Source organism: Panthera tigris, chromosome A1 (assembly GCF_018350195.1).
Source record: "Panthera tigris isolate Pti1 chromosome A1, P.tigris_Pti1_mat1.1, whole genome shotgun sequence".
NCBI classification, from domain to species: domain Eukaryota; kingdom Metazoa; phylum Chordata; class Mammalia; order Carnivora; family Felidae; genus Panthera; species Panthera tigris.
Window position 1 is genome coordinate 121697331 of NC_056660.1, and position 18908 is coordinate 121716238.

The window sequence follows — 18908 nt, forward strand, 5'->3', positions numbered from 1 at the left end:
ATCTTCCCAGCTCACTAAGTTTCCTGTGTCGGCACTTAGAGGCATAATACAACACAGAAGAAAATACGAAGACAGCCCTTTTTCTTTGTTGTCACAAACAGAAAGAAACATCCCCCCAAAAAACCAATAGACCCAAGGCCAACTTCTGTCTTGGATAACATGCTCAGACACACAGCTAGTCATAATCTACCTGGTAAATGAGTCAGTGACAAAGCACTTAAGACTGAGAAAGAACATCTTACAGCCACCTTGTCAGCCTTCAAATAACAAGAATCAGCGAGTATGGTGGTTGTATGGGGGAGGGACAGGCTGAACATCTTAAAAGCCATCTCTAAGCTCCTGAACGCCAGAGCACATACAAGTCTGCTTAATCTGTCTAGCACCATGGACATATTAGGCTGGATGCTTTCCAATAATGATGATGAATGGAGAATATATTTCAACAGCACTGGGCATTCTTTTTAATCTAAAATTTACAGAGATGTTTATGGAAGATGCCACCTTTGCCCCCAAATTGTGTGCCTCTTTATTTCTTTCAGAGTTTGAACTCCTTTCCTACCCCATCCCCATCACATTTTTCCTGGGAGTATTGATCTGATTAAGTATTATAGAAAATTTAGTATCCAAGGATAACAAGAATCATCTTAAATTAACATACCTTGCTACATTTTCCTAAAGCCCTTTCACACACGTTTTCTCACGTGGATATTACAACGTGATAATGCAACACTTCCTATGCGCGGTTAAGGAAAGGGCCTACAGGTAGAAAATGAAAGCGAAGATGTAAAAGTTTGGGCATTTGGGGGGGGGGGGGGAAATGCCTCTACTCTCTATTCACACACAAAAGGCAGAATGAGATTCCACCTGCTGACTTTCCGTGCCTGCCTGCTAATGTCAGAACACGCTGAGAAAGAGAGAGAGAGAGAGAGAGACGACAATTTCACCTCTTGGCAAAGCTCAGCTTACTGAACCCTCTTGCTTTCTGCTGGCTGTTGATTCAGCAGAAACTACTGCTGCAGAATTCATAATGGTGATTTTAAAGGCCCCACTGATCGCATTGCTCGCCCCACGTGTCGGACTCGTTCGCTCGCTGCTGGAAAGCGGTCTCCCAGCTACCTTTTTAGTTCTTGCTAATGCACCTCCAAGGGGAGAGGGGCTCGCCCCTTTGCAAAAGGCCCTTTGGGCTTCTGATTGTCTGAGCAGGTAACCCGGCCGGAGAGAGAGACGGGCAGGAAATGAAACCATGCCCTCCCTGCAGCCACCGAGAGACACAACATCATTCCGCTCAGGGAGGGGAAGACCTACGATCCTTCCGGGCCCCTTCCTCATCTCCCCCGCAAGACTCCGGCAAACATCTCGGGGGAGGGGTTATCTGCCTTCAGGGGGTCATTTTTCCAGTCGGGAGCCCCACCCTGAAAAGCCTAATCCCCGAGGGCCATTTTAACTCCCGTGGGCGCCGGGTCCACCTGCTGCTGAACGCCGGGCTCGTCTCGCGGAGCCCGGATGGATGTGGGGCGCACCGGCCGCTGCCCCCGCGGGCCGAGCCCCCGCCCCAGCCCCGGGCCCGGAGGAGTCTCCGCCGCTCGGCGCCCAGCTGCCCGCCGAGCCCAGCGATCCGCAACTTGCGCCCCGGCCCCAGCGGCGGAATGCGGCGGGGCTGGCGTTACCTTCGGTCGCATAGCTGTGGTCGCGCAGGAAACTGTTGTTGATTTTGCGGGTATCAATGTCCTCCTCCATTGACAGCAGGCTTACTTGCGTGGGAACCAGAAGCCGGCAGACAAGTATCCATGATCCCTCCCCGCAGCCAGTCTCACAGGAGAGGGGGGCAGGGGAGCCGGTGGGACTGCACCATGGTCCGAGCCTGAGGAGGAGACGGGGAGGCGGAGAGAAAAAAAATAAAAACCCGGCAATGGAGCTGTCACCTCCTCCACTCGGGATCTCCGAGGCTGCGGCGGCTCCTCCCGCGGTGCGCTCACTCCAGCTCCAATTCCCAGCGAGGATGCTGCGCCCGGCTCCGCTGCCGCCGGGTGCCAAGATGCGCCGTGCCCCGAGGGGTCCGGGCCCGCCCGCCGCCCGGGAGGCGCTCACAAGCGGGGCTGGGGAGATGCCCAACAGGTTCCCCACGTTGGCAGCCGCTCCAAAATGCAAAAAAGGTCCCTCCTCCCCCTGGGAGAGCGGGCGGCCGCGACAAAATGGTGCCTTTCTGGACCCGAGCTGCAGTGGCGAGACGGCAGGGGCCGGATTCGGGCTGTCCCGGCCCGGAGCGGGGTGCCGGTCCCACGGGAGGGCGGCTCCGGCCGGCGGGGGTGAGGAAGGCGGCGGGGAGCTGGGCAGGGCGCTGCGGCCGGCGCCAGCGCACTCGCCCTCACACCCACACGCGCGCACTCGCAGCCGCTGCCGCTGCTGCAGGAGGAGGCTGGAGGCGGCTGGTGCATTAAAGGCGAGGCTCCTCCCAACCGCGTCAGCAGCCCCAGGACTCTTCCCCAGCCGCGCTGGTGGCCGAGGCAGAGGCTGCGGCTGCTCTCTGCTGCAGTGGGGCGCACGCAGCCGCGAACCGGCACCTGGGCAGCAAAGCAGCGAGCTGGCGGGTTCACGTGAAAACCAGAGACGCGATCCGGCAACCGCCCTCCTCCGGCGCCACGCAGCCAAGGGCGGCGTTTTTCTCTAGCACCCGGAGTCCCCCGCTCGCTGCCGTGCTCCGGACACCTGCGCTTCAGCACCGCAGAGAGAAGTAGGTCCCTCTTGGGTAGGCAGGGAGATTGCATCCAGGTCCCTTTCTGCTCACCCCTGTGCGAGGTCTGCGGTGCCTCAATCAAGTTAAAGGGCGAGGCCTGGGGCTGGAAGCCTCGGCGAGGAGAGAATGGGAAGAAGGGCTGCCATGGCTTAATTGAAGCCTCCTGTGCTAGGAATAGAAAGCGGGGCAGGGGCCAGAACTTTGCTGCCACCACGTCCGACTTCCCCATTCCAAACAGAGTCAACACCCGCTTCTAACTGTGGGCGTCTGTGTCCACACAGGCAGAGGGAAGCAGAGGGCTGACTTACGAAGCTAGCCAAGACAGTCACTCTGGAAAAGTCCACCTTCCCTAGCCCTTTGCACTTTGTTTTGGACAAACGCTGCAGGCCGGCTGTAGGTCTTGCTTGTGAACAAGGCACAACCCTGCAGGAACCGCTCACAGTTGCTCCCAACACGGAAGGTGCCTTGGGGCCTGTGCCCACAGAGAGCCACTGCTACCCTGAGGGGACTTCGAGGATCCAATTAATACAAAAAAAGAGGCCTGCCTCCCTGCTTCACCTAGGAGGAAAATGCAAAATTCCCCACCTTCCCCCCCCCACCCTTTCCCCCACGTTTTCGAAAATTACAAAACCTGTACTTGAAAGAAAATTTGATCACTACTGTTATGAAACCAGTAAACATCACTTACGAACATCACAGCTTCGTAAAGCCAAACTGGAAAAGAAATTTGCCCATTTTTCCACTTGTAGAAGGTATTTGTTTCAGTGGGTGTCGCTGCAGGAAGAGACATCAGCAAACGTCTTGCTCAGTTAAACTCCACAAGTTGAGCTAGATGAGCCCAGAGGGATCTGTGAGTTAATTATATACATACAATGCTTCGGCTCACACAATTTAGGAAGTATTTGCAGTTCAAAAAAATGGGAAAACAAGTTTTTAACCGAGGTTGGGAATCGCCATTAGATTTCCACGGAGAGTGGATGCTTCCGGCAGATGGAAAATGGCACCGTCCCCATCTCCAGAAAGCCAGATGAAGAAGAGAGTAGAAATATTCTTTGATGTAATTTTTAAGGGAAGTTCAGCTTACGATGGATTTCATTTTATGCTCGTCTGGTGGCTAAGCCTCACAGAATTGTTTGACCACTTGTTCAAATTTCACAAATGAAATTCCAGTAACCAATTTAACCCACCACTTCAGCCTCAGCTCATGGTTGGTTCCTCCACATGATGAACTGGACCCATCACCAGGTCTCCGGTGGTCTGCTCACCTGCAGTTACACAGTTCAGCTTCTCTTGCCGATCAGCGTTATGGGGAAGGGGCAGGCAGAGGTGAGAAAACGCTAAGTTCCTCTCAGAGTGGTAAGAAGACAGTGTGCCTTCTGTTGAAATGACTTAAAGGTGTGACAGGAGACCTTGGGACAGTATTTGCAAGTTCTCCCCTTATCTTCCTGGAATGTGGGCTACCTTGGAACAGAGCTGCATGATGAACTGGGTAGGCCCACTGGCCAGGTTTGTGCTTGAGTAATTTTCCACTCTAACCAATGGGAGAAATATCCCCTGCATAGATTAAGCTTCCTTTTCGTGTTTCCAGCACAATACCTCCTCTATTTATTCAACGATCCCGGAAAAACAGAGAGATCTCCATGGATTAAGTTGACTCCAACATTTCAACTTTGTGGACCACTCTTTTCTGCCATGATCAATGGAGACTAGACCCTGGCTCAAAACCAAAAGGACTGTTGGCTTTGTGCTTGAACACAATGATGTGCGGTAAAGGAGGTAAGGGTAAAGGTAAGGTAAAGAAGCCCCGTACAATCCTGTGGTGGTAAGAGGATAGTATAGACCATTTCTCAGAAGACCTGCTGAACTTTCTAGTCCTCCAATATGTCAAATTCTTTCCACAAGCTTTTGAAAGTTGCACATGCCATTCCCTAAGCTCCTTCCTCATGTTCTTGGCATTCTCCAGCATGTCAGCTGAACTGTCCCTACTTCTCTGAGGCATTACATGACCAGACCACAGTCTCTTCCTTAGGTATTTTCGGTCTCTACATCTTTTTATATTTTTTGGTGGAGGGTGGGGGGGGGGTGAGTCTTCCTCATGGATCACCACATTCTGTAATAGTTGTTTCCTCATTATTATCAACCATTCCTAATATATCTCCTGTATTAAATGTCTGGTGCTTAGTAGGTGCTCAATTATATTTGCTGAATGGATGTAAATAAATATTTCTTCACTGAATTAATTATGGAATTTCTCCAGTTCAGCAAATATTGTAATATTTAGGTTTTATAGCTCAATCCTTATTAAAATTCTTGCAAAACCAAACCAAAACAAACAACACCCAACAACAAAACCTGTTGTGAGGCAGTAATCTTCTACTCTAGTAAGTCCTATTCCAATGGAAGTAATTGTCCTACCCATTCTTATATGTATACAGACCAAAAATATTTACTGAGCAATATATGGGGATCAAGTTAAAACAAAACAGTCCCTTTCTTCACAGAACTGAAATTCTTTCATCTGATCTTAAAACATGAGCTTTCTTAGAGATGCAACAAATGAGTTATCAATCAACAGACTATAGCATAATGTTAAGTGCTGAGGCTCTGATATCAAGCAAAGCTGATGATTCTCTGGCACTTATTATTGTGTCCTTGAGTAAGTTACAAGTTTCCCCTAAGGTATTTTTTAAACCTCTAAATTAGGGAGAAAAAGAATATCTACCTCATGGAGTTACTGTGAGGATTTAATGAGATCGTGGACTGAATGATCTTGGAAAGAACATACTGTTGTTACTTGTTGGATATTTACAATCATCTCACCATCAGTAAGGAACAAATAGAAAAGCACCCACTGTCTCAGCCACTAGAATAGGACTGTATCAGCAATATCCACGCATAAAATATATAGTCAGTCAGCTGTCATGGAACTTAGTGTCTAATTTACAGTTTATGTAAAGGGAGCCATAAGCTACAAAAGGGGCAGAAAACACTTTGAAAGGCTGACTGAATTCACAAAAAAGGCCCGTTACAAATACACAGCCTTCTTAGATTACACAATTCGGCATCAAGGCATGTAGACACGTTCTTTTTTTTTCTCACCCTTGTCATGGCCCCCCTCCTCCAACACTGTCATATACCCTCACCCTGGTTAGGTTAGTGCTGCCTTACACTGAAACCTTTCAGGTCATCCTGTCCAATTAACACAATAAATATCTACAATTTTATTAAAACCTCTGACCTAAGCCAGTCTGGAGATTCTTAATAGAGGCTTTAGGTGTCAGGCAGTCCTGGTTTATCCCAGCTCAGGCATTTATAAATTTCGTGACCTTTGGCAAGTAATTTAACATCTCTGTGCCTCTGTATTTGCAAAGTAGAAGAAAATAATAGAAACTCCTTCACAGGGTTGTTGAGTTGCTGTACAGACAGCCTAACTGCTTACGGCTGAGATGCCACTTCTCCCTCCTAGTGGCTCCTTGGGGTCTCCATCAGCACAGAATTGGAGAGACGCACTAAAGGGCATCATTTAAGTGAACAAAAGTGACTTAGAGACCTGAGTTTCACTACCTATCAATCTGTCTTAATGAGCAACTAGAAACTGGGTATAGGAAATTTTACCATCTTGCAAAAAGCCCTCTCTAAGCCACAAAGTCCTTTGGAATTAGGATTACCCTATATATGTGCAGACCTAATCATGTTTCTCTGTTGTGGAATTGTACAAAATCCCTCTCTAGGATCAATAAGCACCGAGTGTTCAACTCTCTGTCTCAGGTGGTTTATATGTTGATTGTCCAGTGGGTAACCTCCTGAGCTTCTAGTGAGGTTTATAATTCCTTTTTTGTGCATGCTACCATAGGTAAGAACACCACACAAGGGAACCTTTGATATGGCATTTAACCTAGGAAAAGAAAGCAAAACATTTTACTCTAAAAATGTATTAAATCTAGATTCTGGATACTTAATGGATTTCACAGAGTAAAATGTTCCTTCAGTTATCCAAGTGGAGTAATTTATGCAAATAAACAGTGGTGTGCTGGAACCGCTACGGACTGGCTATTGAGAGCCGAATGGGCCGATTACACACATCTATTTCCAGCTCTGCTGTGAGGGACATCATGTTGGTAGCTTAAAATCTGAAATCTGCCTTGGTGGGATATTTATATTGTGGAAATTAAAAAAAAAACATATATAAATCAGGGCTTTGGGTTTTTTGTTGTTTGCTTTGAGAGCTGATTGTTAACCATTTACCAGCACACTAATAGCAACGCAGTACTCGCTGATATATCTTCCTGCCCATCCCTGCCATCTACACAATGTTCCTTCCAATTCTCAATGCTAAATCTCCCAATCTGTGTCAAATTCCAGAGCATCCCACCACGCAGCCAAACTTGAGCCATAATGCTAAATGTCTTAAAATCCTACCTTTACTGTGAAGATTTCCCATATCCATCAGAGGAAACTGAAGCCTTTGAGTGATCCTCCCCAGGCTGGATATGCAATTGGAAGAGGCTGCCCCTATAAGGGACCTGACCACATAAGCAACGTCAGGTGCACGCCCATTCTCAATGAATCATCCTTTTCTACTGTTCAAGCTCCACTGCCTCCTTACTTTGGGCCTGGATTTGCCAAAATGCAAAACAGAAACATCCATTCTGCCTGGTTTCATTGATAACTCTTCAACATGCCTCATTAGGATATTAACACAATGGGAGAAGAGGAACAAAAATCCAAGAGCCCAGATCTGAGAGGATGAGACCTAATATCCTCTTGTACCTTTTCTCATTCAGTAGTTTCGGAGTTAAATTTAGGCTGTCTTACTCAAGATAGTTTTAATTTGCATAATATTTGTTAGGTACAGGTGAGGATTTACAAAACCAGTTTGGCAATACTCAAGGGGTAGTTCCTGATTACCTTTCTGAAAAGAAAACTTCACATAACTCAGACAAGAATATATATTGGGAAATATCTTTCAAATTTCTTTAATATGCCCCAGCAATAACACTTTACAGAATTTATCCTAAGAAAATAATCATAGATGTGGGCAAAAATTTAGCCATCAGGTCATTTCTCAGAGCATTGTTTCTGGTCATGAAAACTGGAAACTACCTAAATGTCCAACAATAGAATTGACTAGGCAAATTATGGTGGGTACACATAATGGAAAAATATTGAGACATTGATAAAATATTAATAGCTAGCACTTCACTTATTGAGCATATATTATGTACTAGGTGCTGTGCAAGGGGTTTTACTAGCATCATCTCATTTAATTCTAACAGCAGCCCTTGTAAGTACTGTTATTATCTCCACTTCACTGAGACTGATAGAGATAAATAAGATACCCAAAATCAAACCTGGCACTCTGTGTGTGTGTGTGTGTGTGTGTGTGTGTGTGTGTGTGTATGTGTGTGTGTTGGGGTGGGTTAAGGTCACTCTTTTTTGAAAAAAAATTTAATGTTTTATTTATTTTTGAGACAGCATGAGCAGGAAAGGAGCAGAGAGAGAGACACACACGGAATCCGAAGCAGGCTCCAGGCTCCGAGCTGTCAGCACAGAGCCCAATGCGGGGCTTGAACCCACGAACTATGAGATCATGACCTGAGCCGAAGTCAAACGCGTAACCAGCTGAGCCACCCAGGCACCCCAATGTCACTCTTTTTTGAAAGCGATTTTGATTTGTCTCTCTTATGAATGAATATCCTCTAAGTTGAAAATCACTTACTATTGTGTTGGTGAAGTTGTGGCAAAATTGGAACCTTTGCACACTGCTTGTGGGATTGTATAATGGTGCAGCAATGAATGGTTTGACAGGTCTTTAAATTGTTAAACACAGCATATGACCCAGCAATGTCACTTCTAGGTATATACCCAACAGAATAGTAAACACTTGTTCACACCAAAACCTATAGATGAATATTCACGATGCAACATTATTCAGGATAGCCCCAAAGTGGAAATAGTCCAAATGTTCATCAGCTAATAAATGGATAAAGTGAAACATATCCAGGGGATGAATTATCATTCAGCTATAAAAAGTAATGAAGTACCAATACATGCTACAACATGGATCAGTGGTGAAAACATACTGAGTGACAAAAGACCTTGTATGATTCCATTTATGTGAAATATTCAGGATGGGCAAATCCATAGAGATAGAAAGTAGGTTAGGTGCCAGGGACTGGGTGGGGGAATGGGAGTAAATGCTTATGGATTAGGGCTTTCTCTCCGGGATGATGAAAAAGTTCTAAATTAGATAAGGGCAACGGTTGCATAACTCTGAATATACTAAAACCACTGACTTGCATACTTTAAAAAAGTGAATTTGTATGGTATAGTATCTCAATAAAGCTGTTATTAAAGATTTAAAAATCTCTGCTATCATAAGCCACTGTTGCTTCTTGGAGGATGATATATCCTTTGGGCTAATATTGGCGCAGGAAAAATTTAAAGGTATGTAATGACAAGGATAGACGTCTATGTTACATTGTTGAGAAAGTCAAAAAACAATGTATACTGACCAACTTCCCCTTTCCTGGTGAAAAAAAAGTGTGGAAAAATATGTGTTTGTCAAAATCAATATATAAATGTACGGTGTGGTGGTTATGTGTGGTTATCTTTGTTGTTCATATTTTTGTCAAAGAAAATTTAGGACATGTATTATTTTTGTAAGAAGAAAATTTTTAAAGTATTTTTTAATGTTAAGAAACACTTTTTCAGGTGAAACCTTGTATTGAAAAGGTCAAAAATCATTTTCTCTACATGAGAAAATTGGGACATGGATATAAATGTATATGCTACCAAATGCACAAAACTACTCTCTCCAATAGAAATGTAATGCAGGCTACATTTGTAAGTAGTTACTACATTAGCAAGTGAAAATAAGCAGGTGAAATAATTTTAATAATATTTTTTAATGTTTTAAAAAGTGTTGGAAAAAGATATTTTCTTTAATATATCAAAAATGTTATGACTTCCACATATAATCAATATGAATTTATTAATGATCTAATTTTACTCTGTTTTTCATTCCAAGTCTTTGAAATCTTGTGTGTATTTTACATACACATGCCTCTCAGAAGGAGCCACATTTCTAGGGCTCAATAACACCACATGCCTAGTGGCTACAGCAAAAGTATAAAGTTTTCCAAAACGTTCTGTTCACAAAATGAGTTTTATTGTATTCCTTCAAAAAGAAATTTTCATCTACGAAAGACTTGAATAAGATTGTCATGCTAAAATCAAACCAAGCAACATTAATACAAGGACTCTCACAACTATATTTAAAGTAATAAAACTGAATATGATAAAAATACATAGACACATGCACATATACATATACATATATTAAATACAGTAGTACAGTTGAACTCAATCTGCATTTTCCCTTAAAACTAGTAAGCTGAATAGAGGAAAAAGAGAACCAGATTCTGAAAGTGCTGAAATGACACCATATAACCATATAAAATAGATAGCAAGAAATGTGTAATTCAGCCACTGTAATAGGGGTTCTTACAGGCCTATGGCTTCAATTCCAGCCAAATCGCAGATTTCACTGCCAAAAAAAAAAAAAAAAAAAAAGATTCCCATAGCTGGGTACCTGGACTCTGTCATGACCACTAAAGGTGGAGAAATTTAAAGATACAGTGATAGGAATCTGGCTGAGAGCGATTCATTCTTTTACGTTGGATTAGAGAATGGAATTCTGGGGTCACGTGATCAGTGGATTAATTTCTGAAGACTTTACTCAATTAGATATGCCATTACCTCTAACACACACGTAAACAGTTTTGTGTGTGCAGCTGAGAGCTTCTTCCTTCCTAACATGCTCTCCTCATTAATTCCTGGCACCGCTCTCCACCCTCCTGCTACCCACTGTCTGACGTCTACACGTACACATACCCTAGACTTCCAAGTTCTTGGATTCCTCTATCCACAATCCGGTCCCAGGGGACCTCATCCAGTCTCATGGGGTCATCCAAGACCCCACACTTGGATTTTGAAAACCAATCTCCTCTGACCTCTAGACTCGTATCACTCACAGCTGATCTGGTATTTCACTGACCATACTCCCAGTCCATGGGCTCCCCCTTCCTATTACTTGGTTCCTCTCTCATTCCCCACATCCTTCCCTCAGCAAAGCTTCAAAACACATCCAGAACCCAGCCACTTCTCACCACATCCACTGCTGCTTCTGAGGGCCAACCACCATCTCTTATCACCATGATTGTTTCAAGACTGGAAGGAGCCAGCTGAGTGAGCCTGTGATTCCTCCTTCACCCCCTACAGAATGGTTTCTATGCAGCAGGCAGAATGGTCCTTTTAAATGCAAATCACTTCATGTCACTTTTCTACTCAAAGCCCTTTATTGGCTTCCTACACATTCAGAGTAAAACTTTCTTAAAATGCTGTTAAGATTTGGCCCCAGCTATAGCTCTGTCCTTGTTCTTCCCACACACCTTCCCCCTCCTCCCGCCCCTGCTTCTTACCTGAAGCACTACCAACTCTCGCTTCAAGTCCCTTCCCTACGCCTTCCAGCCTCCCAGGTAGACTCAGTGGCGTCCTTATTGTCTGCCCAACACACCAGGAAGAGCACTCCTGTCCCAGGACCTCCACACCTGCTGTTGCCTCTGTCCTGAGTGCCTTCCCTCAGACAGCAGCAGAGCAAAGAGCTTCACCTCATTCCAGTGTCTGCTCCAGTATCAATTTTTCTGAGCTACCTTCTTGGACCATATAAAATAAAATAGCACTCCTTCTTCCCAGCACTCTGTATCCCCATAGTGCTGCCTGACTGTACATATGTATTTGGCTTTGGTTATCACGTCAATAGAGCCCAATTTCCAGGGCGACAGGAATGTTTTTGCTCCTTTTCTGTATCTGGCACCTAGGACAGTGCCTGGCACAGAATGGTTACTCGAATGTACTTTTTGAAAGAATGAAAGAGTCAAGGTGTGTTTGTTTAGTAATGAAGATCTATCAGGAGGGAATCTTAATGAACAACAAATCTAGCATGCTTATGTAGTAAAAAAAATTTGGCCTTGCCCAAAGAGAGGCCTGGCTTTTGCCCTAGGCTTCTGGGAAGTAACGTATGTCAGACCTGATAGCTATATCTTTGTTTTTAGGGAGGGGGCTGCCACATTCAACAGTTTAATGGGGTGGGGGGGGACACTGTCCACACCAGAAAGACCTTGTGATTTAGAGTTGAGGATTTGGGTCATGAGCTATCAATTGACCTGGTGATGGAGTTCAACCATATGAGCAATCAATCAATCAATTATCATATATAATAGAACTCCAATAAAAATTCTGAACACCAAGCTTAGTTAAGCTTCCCTGGTTAGCAATACTCTACACATGTTGTCATACATCACTGGAGGGGGGTTAATGTGTCCTGAGGACAAACTCCAAGTTTAGAACCCTCCCTGACTCTACCCTGGGCATCTCTTCCTTTGGTTACTTTTAATCTGTATCCTTTCCCTGTAACTAACTGCAACCAGAAATATAATAGCTTTCTGTGAGTTCTGTGAGTCCTAGCAAATTATTAAAACTAAAGGTAGTTTTGGAACCCCCCCACCCCCACCCCCAGTTTGCAGTAGATGCTGGAAGTGAGGACAGTCTTGGGAACTCTGCCCTTAAACTTTTTAGTTTGACTAGCTCCAGGTAATGCTAAACACATACCCAGCAAGTCTCACATTAAAAGGTGGCTTACAGATCTACAGACCTTACAGATGGCAGGTCTAGCCTACCATTTCGCTGAAGAGAAAACTAATGCTTCATGAGAAGAACTGACTTGCCTGAATCACCCAGTGACAGACTGAGAGCATGGACCCTGGTGTCCTGGCTCCCATGCTCACCATTCCACAATGACTTTCCTCAACCTTTGTTTTGGGGGACATGCCACTTTTTTCTGAGAGGCTAAAGTTATGGGAAATTAAGTTGGTGTCACTCCCCAGAACTTTGAGGTCAATAGCAAGGGGAGAAATTACCATTACTCTCCTTCAAAAGTTATGGGGGCCAGCCCTGAACAAAAGAGAATACCAGAGCTCTATACTCTTCTTCAATCTCATCATCTCCAGTTTTCTGCCCGAGGTGGGCCAGGCAAGGATGCAGGTGGGGTTGCATCAATCCTCCTGACCCTCAGCTGCAGAAGTCTGGGAAGGAAGCCTTTACGTTCACGTAGAATCAGCACAAATCACCCTTTCCCTACACTACCATATTCTGTCATTTTCCCCTTCTTGAGAAGAAAACTTCCATGTATAGGGCATTTTTGGAAACTACAGGACATATCACATGATACACTTAGCTCATCCTGTGGGAAAACCTTCTGAAAAGTTCAAAGTGTTATGTGGACAAGGTTAATACTCTAGGTGTTACCATACTAGTAAGATAAACATAGAAGCCAAATTCAAGAGCCAGATGGACCTTGAATTTATAAGCAAGTCTGTATATGTTTTAAAGCTCGATAAATATTTATGGAATAAATATAGAGTGAAAATGATTATATTCAACATGCCTCAAATAGAGACCTCTGCAATTTCCATCTGGCATGTGACAGGGCTGTAAGGGTGAACAAAGTATGATAATCAAAGCTTATGAATTTGTATCTGAAAAGTAGAATAGGCCCTGAGTAATGACTTGAACATTGTAGGGTCACAGATCCTTTTTGAGAATTTGATGAAGATTTGTACTCTCTCCCCAGAAAAAAAACAAAAACAAAACATAGTTTAGAGGACTTTCTGCTTCCAAATGCTGACTCATTTTATCTTCTTTCATGCACAGGAAAAGGAAGGGGAAAAAAAACCTAGGACCAAAAAAATGTCCAAAATTAAATGCAAGTTTAGAATTATAGTGCCATCACCTCCCATGCATATTTTTATATGGAGAGTAATAATAGCTCTCACATATATAGCCCTTAATAGTAATGCCAGATGTGAGACTCCTTTCTAAAATGGGTCAGCTCAGTGTAAGAGGCAAATAGTCAAAGACATGACTTTTGAGAAACACACTGCTTCAGTTCAAATCTTGGCTATGATATTTCCTAGCAGTATAATCTTGGGCAACTTATTTAATCACTCTGTGCTTCAAATCTCATTTGCAAAATACTGATAATAATAGTATCTACTTCATAAGGTTGTTGTAAACATTAAACGGGTTAATATATATACAATATTTAAAATAATCCAGAGCACATAATACACACCCAATCAGTGTTAGCTGCTGGTATGAGGCACTGCATACTGTCCTGAGTATATGCTCTGTTGTTGTCCGCGTAGCCAGATTTATTCACTTCTCCGGTTCTCATCCTTGAATTGTTTTGGCAGTTCTGCTTCATTTCCTCCCACCCCATACCTTTCTTAGGCAAGCTCAAAGCCATGGTTTCATTACCAGGGAGTATCAAACTCTCCATGTCAGTGGGTGCATCATGGAGGCATATGGTCATTCAACATCAAACATTTACAACCTGCCCACTGTGTGCTTAGCACCAGCCTTCTTTATCTATCTATTTTTGAGAGAGAGAGAGAGAGAGAGAGAGAGCAAGAGAGAGAGAGAGGGAGAGAGAACATGCAGGGGAGGGGCAGAGAGAGAGGAAGAGAGAGAGAATCCCAAGCAGGCTCCCCGCTCAGAGCTGAGCCTGATGCAGGGCTCCATGTGGGCCTCAATGCCACAACCCTGGGATCATGACCTGAGCTGAAATCAAGAGTTGGTTGCTGGATGCCTAATCAACTGAGCCACCCAGGGGCCCCTAGCACCAGCCTTCTTAAGTGTTGGTAAGGAATTCACAACTTGATTGGAGAGATAAATGCTGAAATTGATGTGCAAATAAAAAACTAGTCAAATGTTGACCTGTAAGACTTGTAACTGGTTACAACACTTGTGTTTACAGTGTAAGAATTTAGAGACATCCAGCTGAGTGAGAACAACCCCCAAAGGTAAAATAGACAGTTCAAACGCTTGATGGAGATCTGAAGCAGGACTAGCTACATAATATGTGGGACCCAATCCAGAATAAAAACATGGGGTACTTTGTTCAAAAAGTATTAGGAATTTCAAGAGTACAGCAGAGCACTAATTCAAGCATGGGACCTTGTGCAATTATACATGTCACTTGCCCTTGGAGCTGGCCCTGCCCTGAAGGATGGTGGTGACTCCCAGAAAGATTCTCGCCTGCAACAGATTTGCACTTCCTGTGTGCCATGTGTGTTTCTGCTTCTGTGTTTTTTCTTGTATTTCTCCTCCTAACCAAAAAGTTTTTGCTTATTTTTCAACCGATGCAAGTCTTACATATCCTTCAACCTGTAGCTCAAGTCTTTGCTGAAAAGGAACATGACAGGATGCAAATGGCCCTGGGTTGGAATGAGAAGGACTGAGGCCGGATCTGCCTTTCACCAGCTCGTGAACTGTGGCCAAGTCTCTTCTATGACACTCACTTGGGGAAACTGATTTTAAAAGTCTCTCAGAGGATGATGGGAAGATCAAAAGACATCCCAAATACAAAAGAGTTTTGGAATAAGAATTTATCATGTTGAGAAAGAGCTTCATAATTTTTTTTGATAAAGGCTTCCCTAGCTTCTACAAACAACCAGGTGGGGCTTGTTCTAAGTGAACACACGCACACATGCACACACACACACACACACACACACACACACACACACACTTGTGCGAACTCATGCATGTCCCGTCCGCTGCTGCCTCCTATTTGACATGTATAAATTTTCAATCTTATTCTCTCATTTAACTTCTTAAGGTCATTAGGCCTTCAGACTTTACCCCTTCCAATCCATCCTCTTCACTAAGTGAGCATGATCTTTGTAACTCACAGATCAGGTTCTCTCATTGTTTTAAATACTTGTATGGCTCCCCTTTGCCTAGAACAGAGTTTCCAAAACCCGATGGTGCCAACTGTCCATGTCTTTTGAGGTGTTAATCGGTGTTCTGGGAAAAGAGGTATGGAATTTGAGAAAAAATAAAACCATGATGTATCCCTCTATTATAGGTTTACAATGTACATTGAAAATCTCTGAGAAGTCCTGTATTAAAAAAGTTAATTTAACTTTGTTTAAACCAGAATTTTCTACATTAATTGAACCATATTGACCTTCTATAAGAGACTTACATTCTGTAGAAAAACTTTGGCCAGTGCTGGCCTGTAAGGTGACATGCCAACTCTTCGGCTTGGTTTATCAGGCTTCCATAATCCCTAAATTTGTAGCTCATTTATTGCCATCCCCTTTACAAGTCCTATGATCCAGCAACAGGGGACCACTTCCAGTTTCTTGAAGGACTTTGAGCCCTGTGCCTGCTGTGCTTTCTGCCAAAAATGTTGTCCACCACTCATCCCTCCATTTATGCTCTGGTGATCTGTTACCCAATGGGGCCTAGCTCAATTGCCCTGTAACATCTTCTCTGACATTCTTGGTAACCACATTGTCTCCTAATTTCAGTGGTTAGCTGCTTCTCTGGAACTTTGAACATAAAAATAACTGCTGATGTTTATTGAACATCTAGGCTAGGGATTTAGTTCTTAGTATAGTGCAGGCAACTCTGTAAGATAATCAAAATGATGCTTTACAGATAAAGAAATACAATGATTAAGAAAGTCACTCATTTTTCTGTGTTTTCTATCTTTTGAGTGGTACCACTGTCTACCTAGTTGCCCAAACCAGAATCCCAAAAGACATTTTTAACAACTTTCCTTTCCCCCTACATCTAATCAGATGACAATTCCTATAAATTCCAGCTCCCTGGCAGCCATAAAACCTGTCCCCATCTCTCCATTCATATTACCACTAGTTTATCTTGGGCCATTATTATCTCTCAGCAATTCCTGCAGTAGCTTCCTAGTAAATTTTCTATGCTCCATATTGATATAATTACAATCACCCTAAAGTACAGATCTGATTATGCCAACTGCCCTGCTTACAGTCTTTCAGTGGCTTCCCATCACTCTTATGGGGGAAAACCCAAGACTCTTAACACAGCTTAAAAGACCCTGTAAGGGAGCGCCTGGGTGGCTCAGTCAGTTGAACACCTGACTCTTTGTTTTCAGCTCTGGTCATGATCTCAAGGTCATGGGATCAAGACTTGCACTGGCTCTGTGCTGAGTATGGAGTCTGCTTATGATTCTTCCTCTGACCCCTCCCCTGCTCTCTTTCTCTCTCTCAAATAAAAAAAGACCCTTTCAGGACTGGTTACTGCCTACTTCTTTACCTATATTTCATCCAATCAGGATCTCATAGTCTCCAATGGGAGCTCCAATGAGCCTCTCAAGGTTTCCCTGCCCTTGCCAATCATTCCTTTGCCTCTGGACCTTTGTACACAGTTTTTCTTCTTGAAATTACCTTGTTTTTCATCCACATCCTGTATTCCACAAGCTTCCTAAATACAGACAGAGGTTCATGCTCTTCCTCTGTGACTGTATAGCACCTGGGCATCATTGCCTTTTTTTCCTGTGAGATCTTGGTTCTGGGACTATGGATTTACTGTTGTACCTATACCTAATGTAGGGCCTGCGACAGAATGACATCGATTAATCATTTGTTGAATTCCTGAATGAATCAACGAATAAATAAATGGATGAATGAGAGCAAAACTAAAAGGGCAGCTTGGAGTATTAAAAGAGAAGGAATTTAGAGGTTTATTGCACTATCTGCTTGCCTTTGTCTTCTATGTCAAAATTCATTGTCCTGTCCATTCCCCACAAGCACCTTTTCACTCCAGCTGCAGGGCCTTTGTATGTGCCTAGAATGTTCTTTTCTTTTCCACACACATTTAATGCTTCCTTATTGTTCACATTTAAGATTAGCCCTCCTTTCAGCAGGGAAGAGTTCTTGCCAATGCAGACCAAGTCAGGCACTCTACTGTGTTGTCCTCATGGCATTGTATATCTTTCCTTTACCCTCCTCACTGCATTGTATTTCTATATCTATGTCTATGGCTGCTCACTCAGTAACTGCTTCCTTCAGGAGACAGTAAACTCTGTGAGAGAATCATGTCTTCTTTTTATTCACTATTAAATTTCCAATACTTAATACAGTGCCTGACACACAAAATAAAAGTTTGTTACATGGGTTCATGAATTAAAAAAAAAACACAGTGTCTCATCAGCAGTTTTTTGGTTCATTTCAGTACTGTGTATAGAATAGGGATTGAAAGGAAATCATTGTTTATTAAATGAAAGACTAGAACTGATTTTCTTTACCTAGCTTACAAGTAGTTGTTAACTAGTATGCTTGAAGTGAATAAATTCATTCTTACAAATTTAGCACATTTGCATATGTCCACACCACCTTGTAATATGTTTGTATGTTTATAGCTTCCCTTGAAACAAGTGTGAATGTTGTCAAAAGAATCTGATCTCTGCTGGATCCTGGACTGTACCTTGTTAGGCAAATAAGAACTGCAAGCTGATCTCCACCACAGGAAAGGACAACAAATCTAACTCACAGATTCCGCAACGTGCACATAATTGGGAGACGTCAAAACTTGTCATGTCATAGATTACCCAGTGCTTCTCCAGTAAGTAATTATTAAAATGGCAAAACAAATAATCCTGAGGAGTCATTACTGTTTGCCAATTCATTGAGTATAAATAGTACTGACTAGGTGGTGACCTGGCTCAGTTTTCTAATACATTCAGGACTAAGCAAAATGAAATGAACCTAAACAAAGGCAGGGGCCTGAGAGACACAATCAAAGAAAGCTACATCTATGGCTTGTGGAGTTTCCCAACCTTGGATATGTTTACAAAGGGCCTTCTCCTCATATTTTAAAGAAGATGGTAAGCAATTACTTTCTAAAGGTTGTTTACCTCATGATCACCTCAGCTGCCATTTGATGAGTGCTTACTAACTGTCAGGCATTGTGCTTATGTCTTTGTGTACACATTACCTCTCTCTCTCGTGTCCACACCACAAGGGAAGTTTCAGTAGTACCATTTACTACTGAGGCAACTGAGACTTGGAGATGTTAAGTTAGAGCAAGTAGAATGGATCAGATCTGGGATTTGAACACAGTTTTACTTGACTCTTAACCAATGGCTCCATAAGGGGTCCATTTACATTTTCCCAAGGAAATCTCTGTTTAAGCTCTTTTATCCAGTAAGTGCACACTTAATAATTTTTTAAAAAACCAAAAATCTATATGTAATCCTTATTTCTTGTTTTCTTGAAGAAAACAT

The 18908-nt window shown here is 43.2% G+C and overlaps 1 protein-coding gene across 10 annotated transcripts in view; it reads right to left on the bottom strand.

Moving 5' to 3' along the window:
* The window catches only part of PPP2R2B (protein phosphatase 2 regulatory subunit Bbeta), a 313867-nt gene that overhangs the window by 269279 nt on the left and 25680 nt on the right, over window positions 1-18908 (bottom strand). For 4 of the 10 annotated variants that reach the window (XM_042986522.1, XM_042986515.1, XM_042986539.1 and 1 more), the window contains one exon: window positions 1668-1861. The exons of 5 other annotated variants lie outside the window; for them this stretch is intronic. In XM_042986522.1, the coding sequence (XP_042842456.1) occupies window positions 1668-1737 (70 nt within the window). In that variant the 5' untranslated portion in view covers window positions 1738-1861. Of the gene's footprint in view, window positions 1-1667; window positions 1862-18908 lie in introns of those variants that run through there. One more of the 10 variants, XM_042986554.1, reaches the window with a different exon arrangement.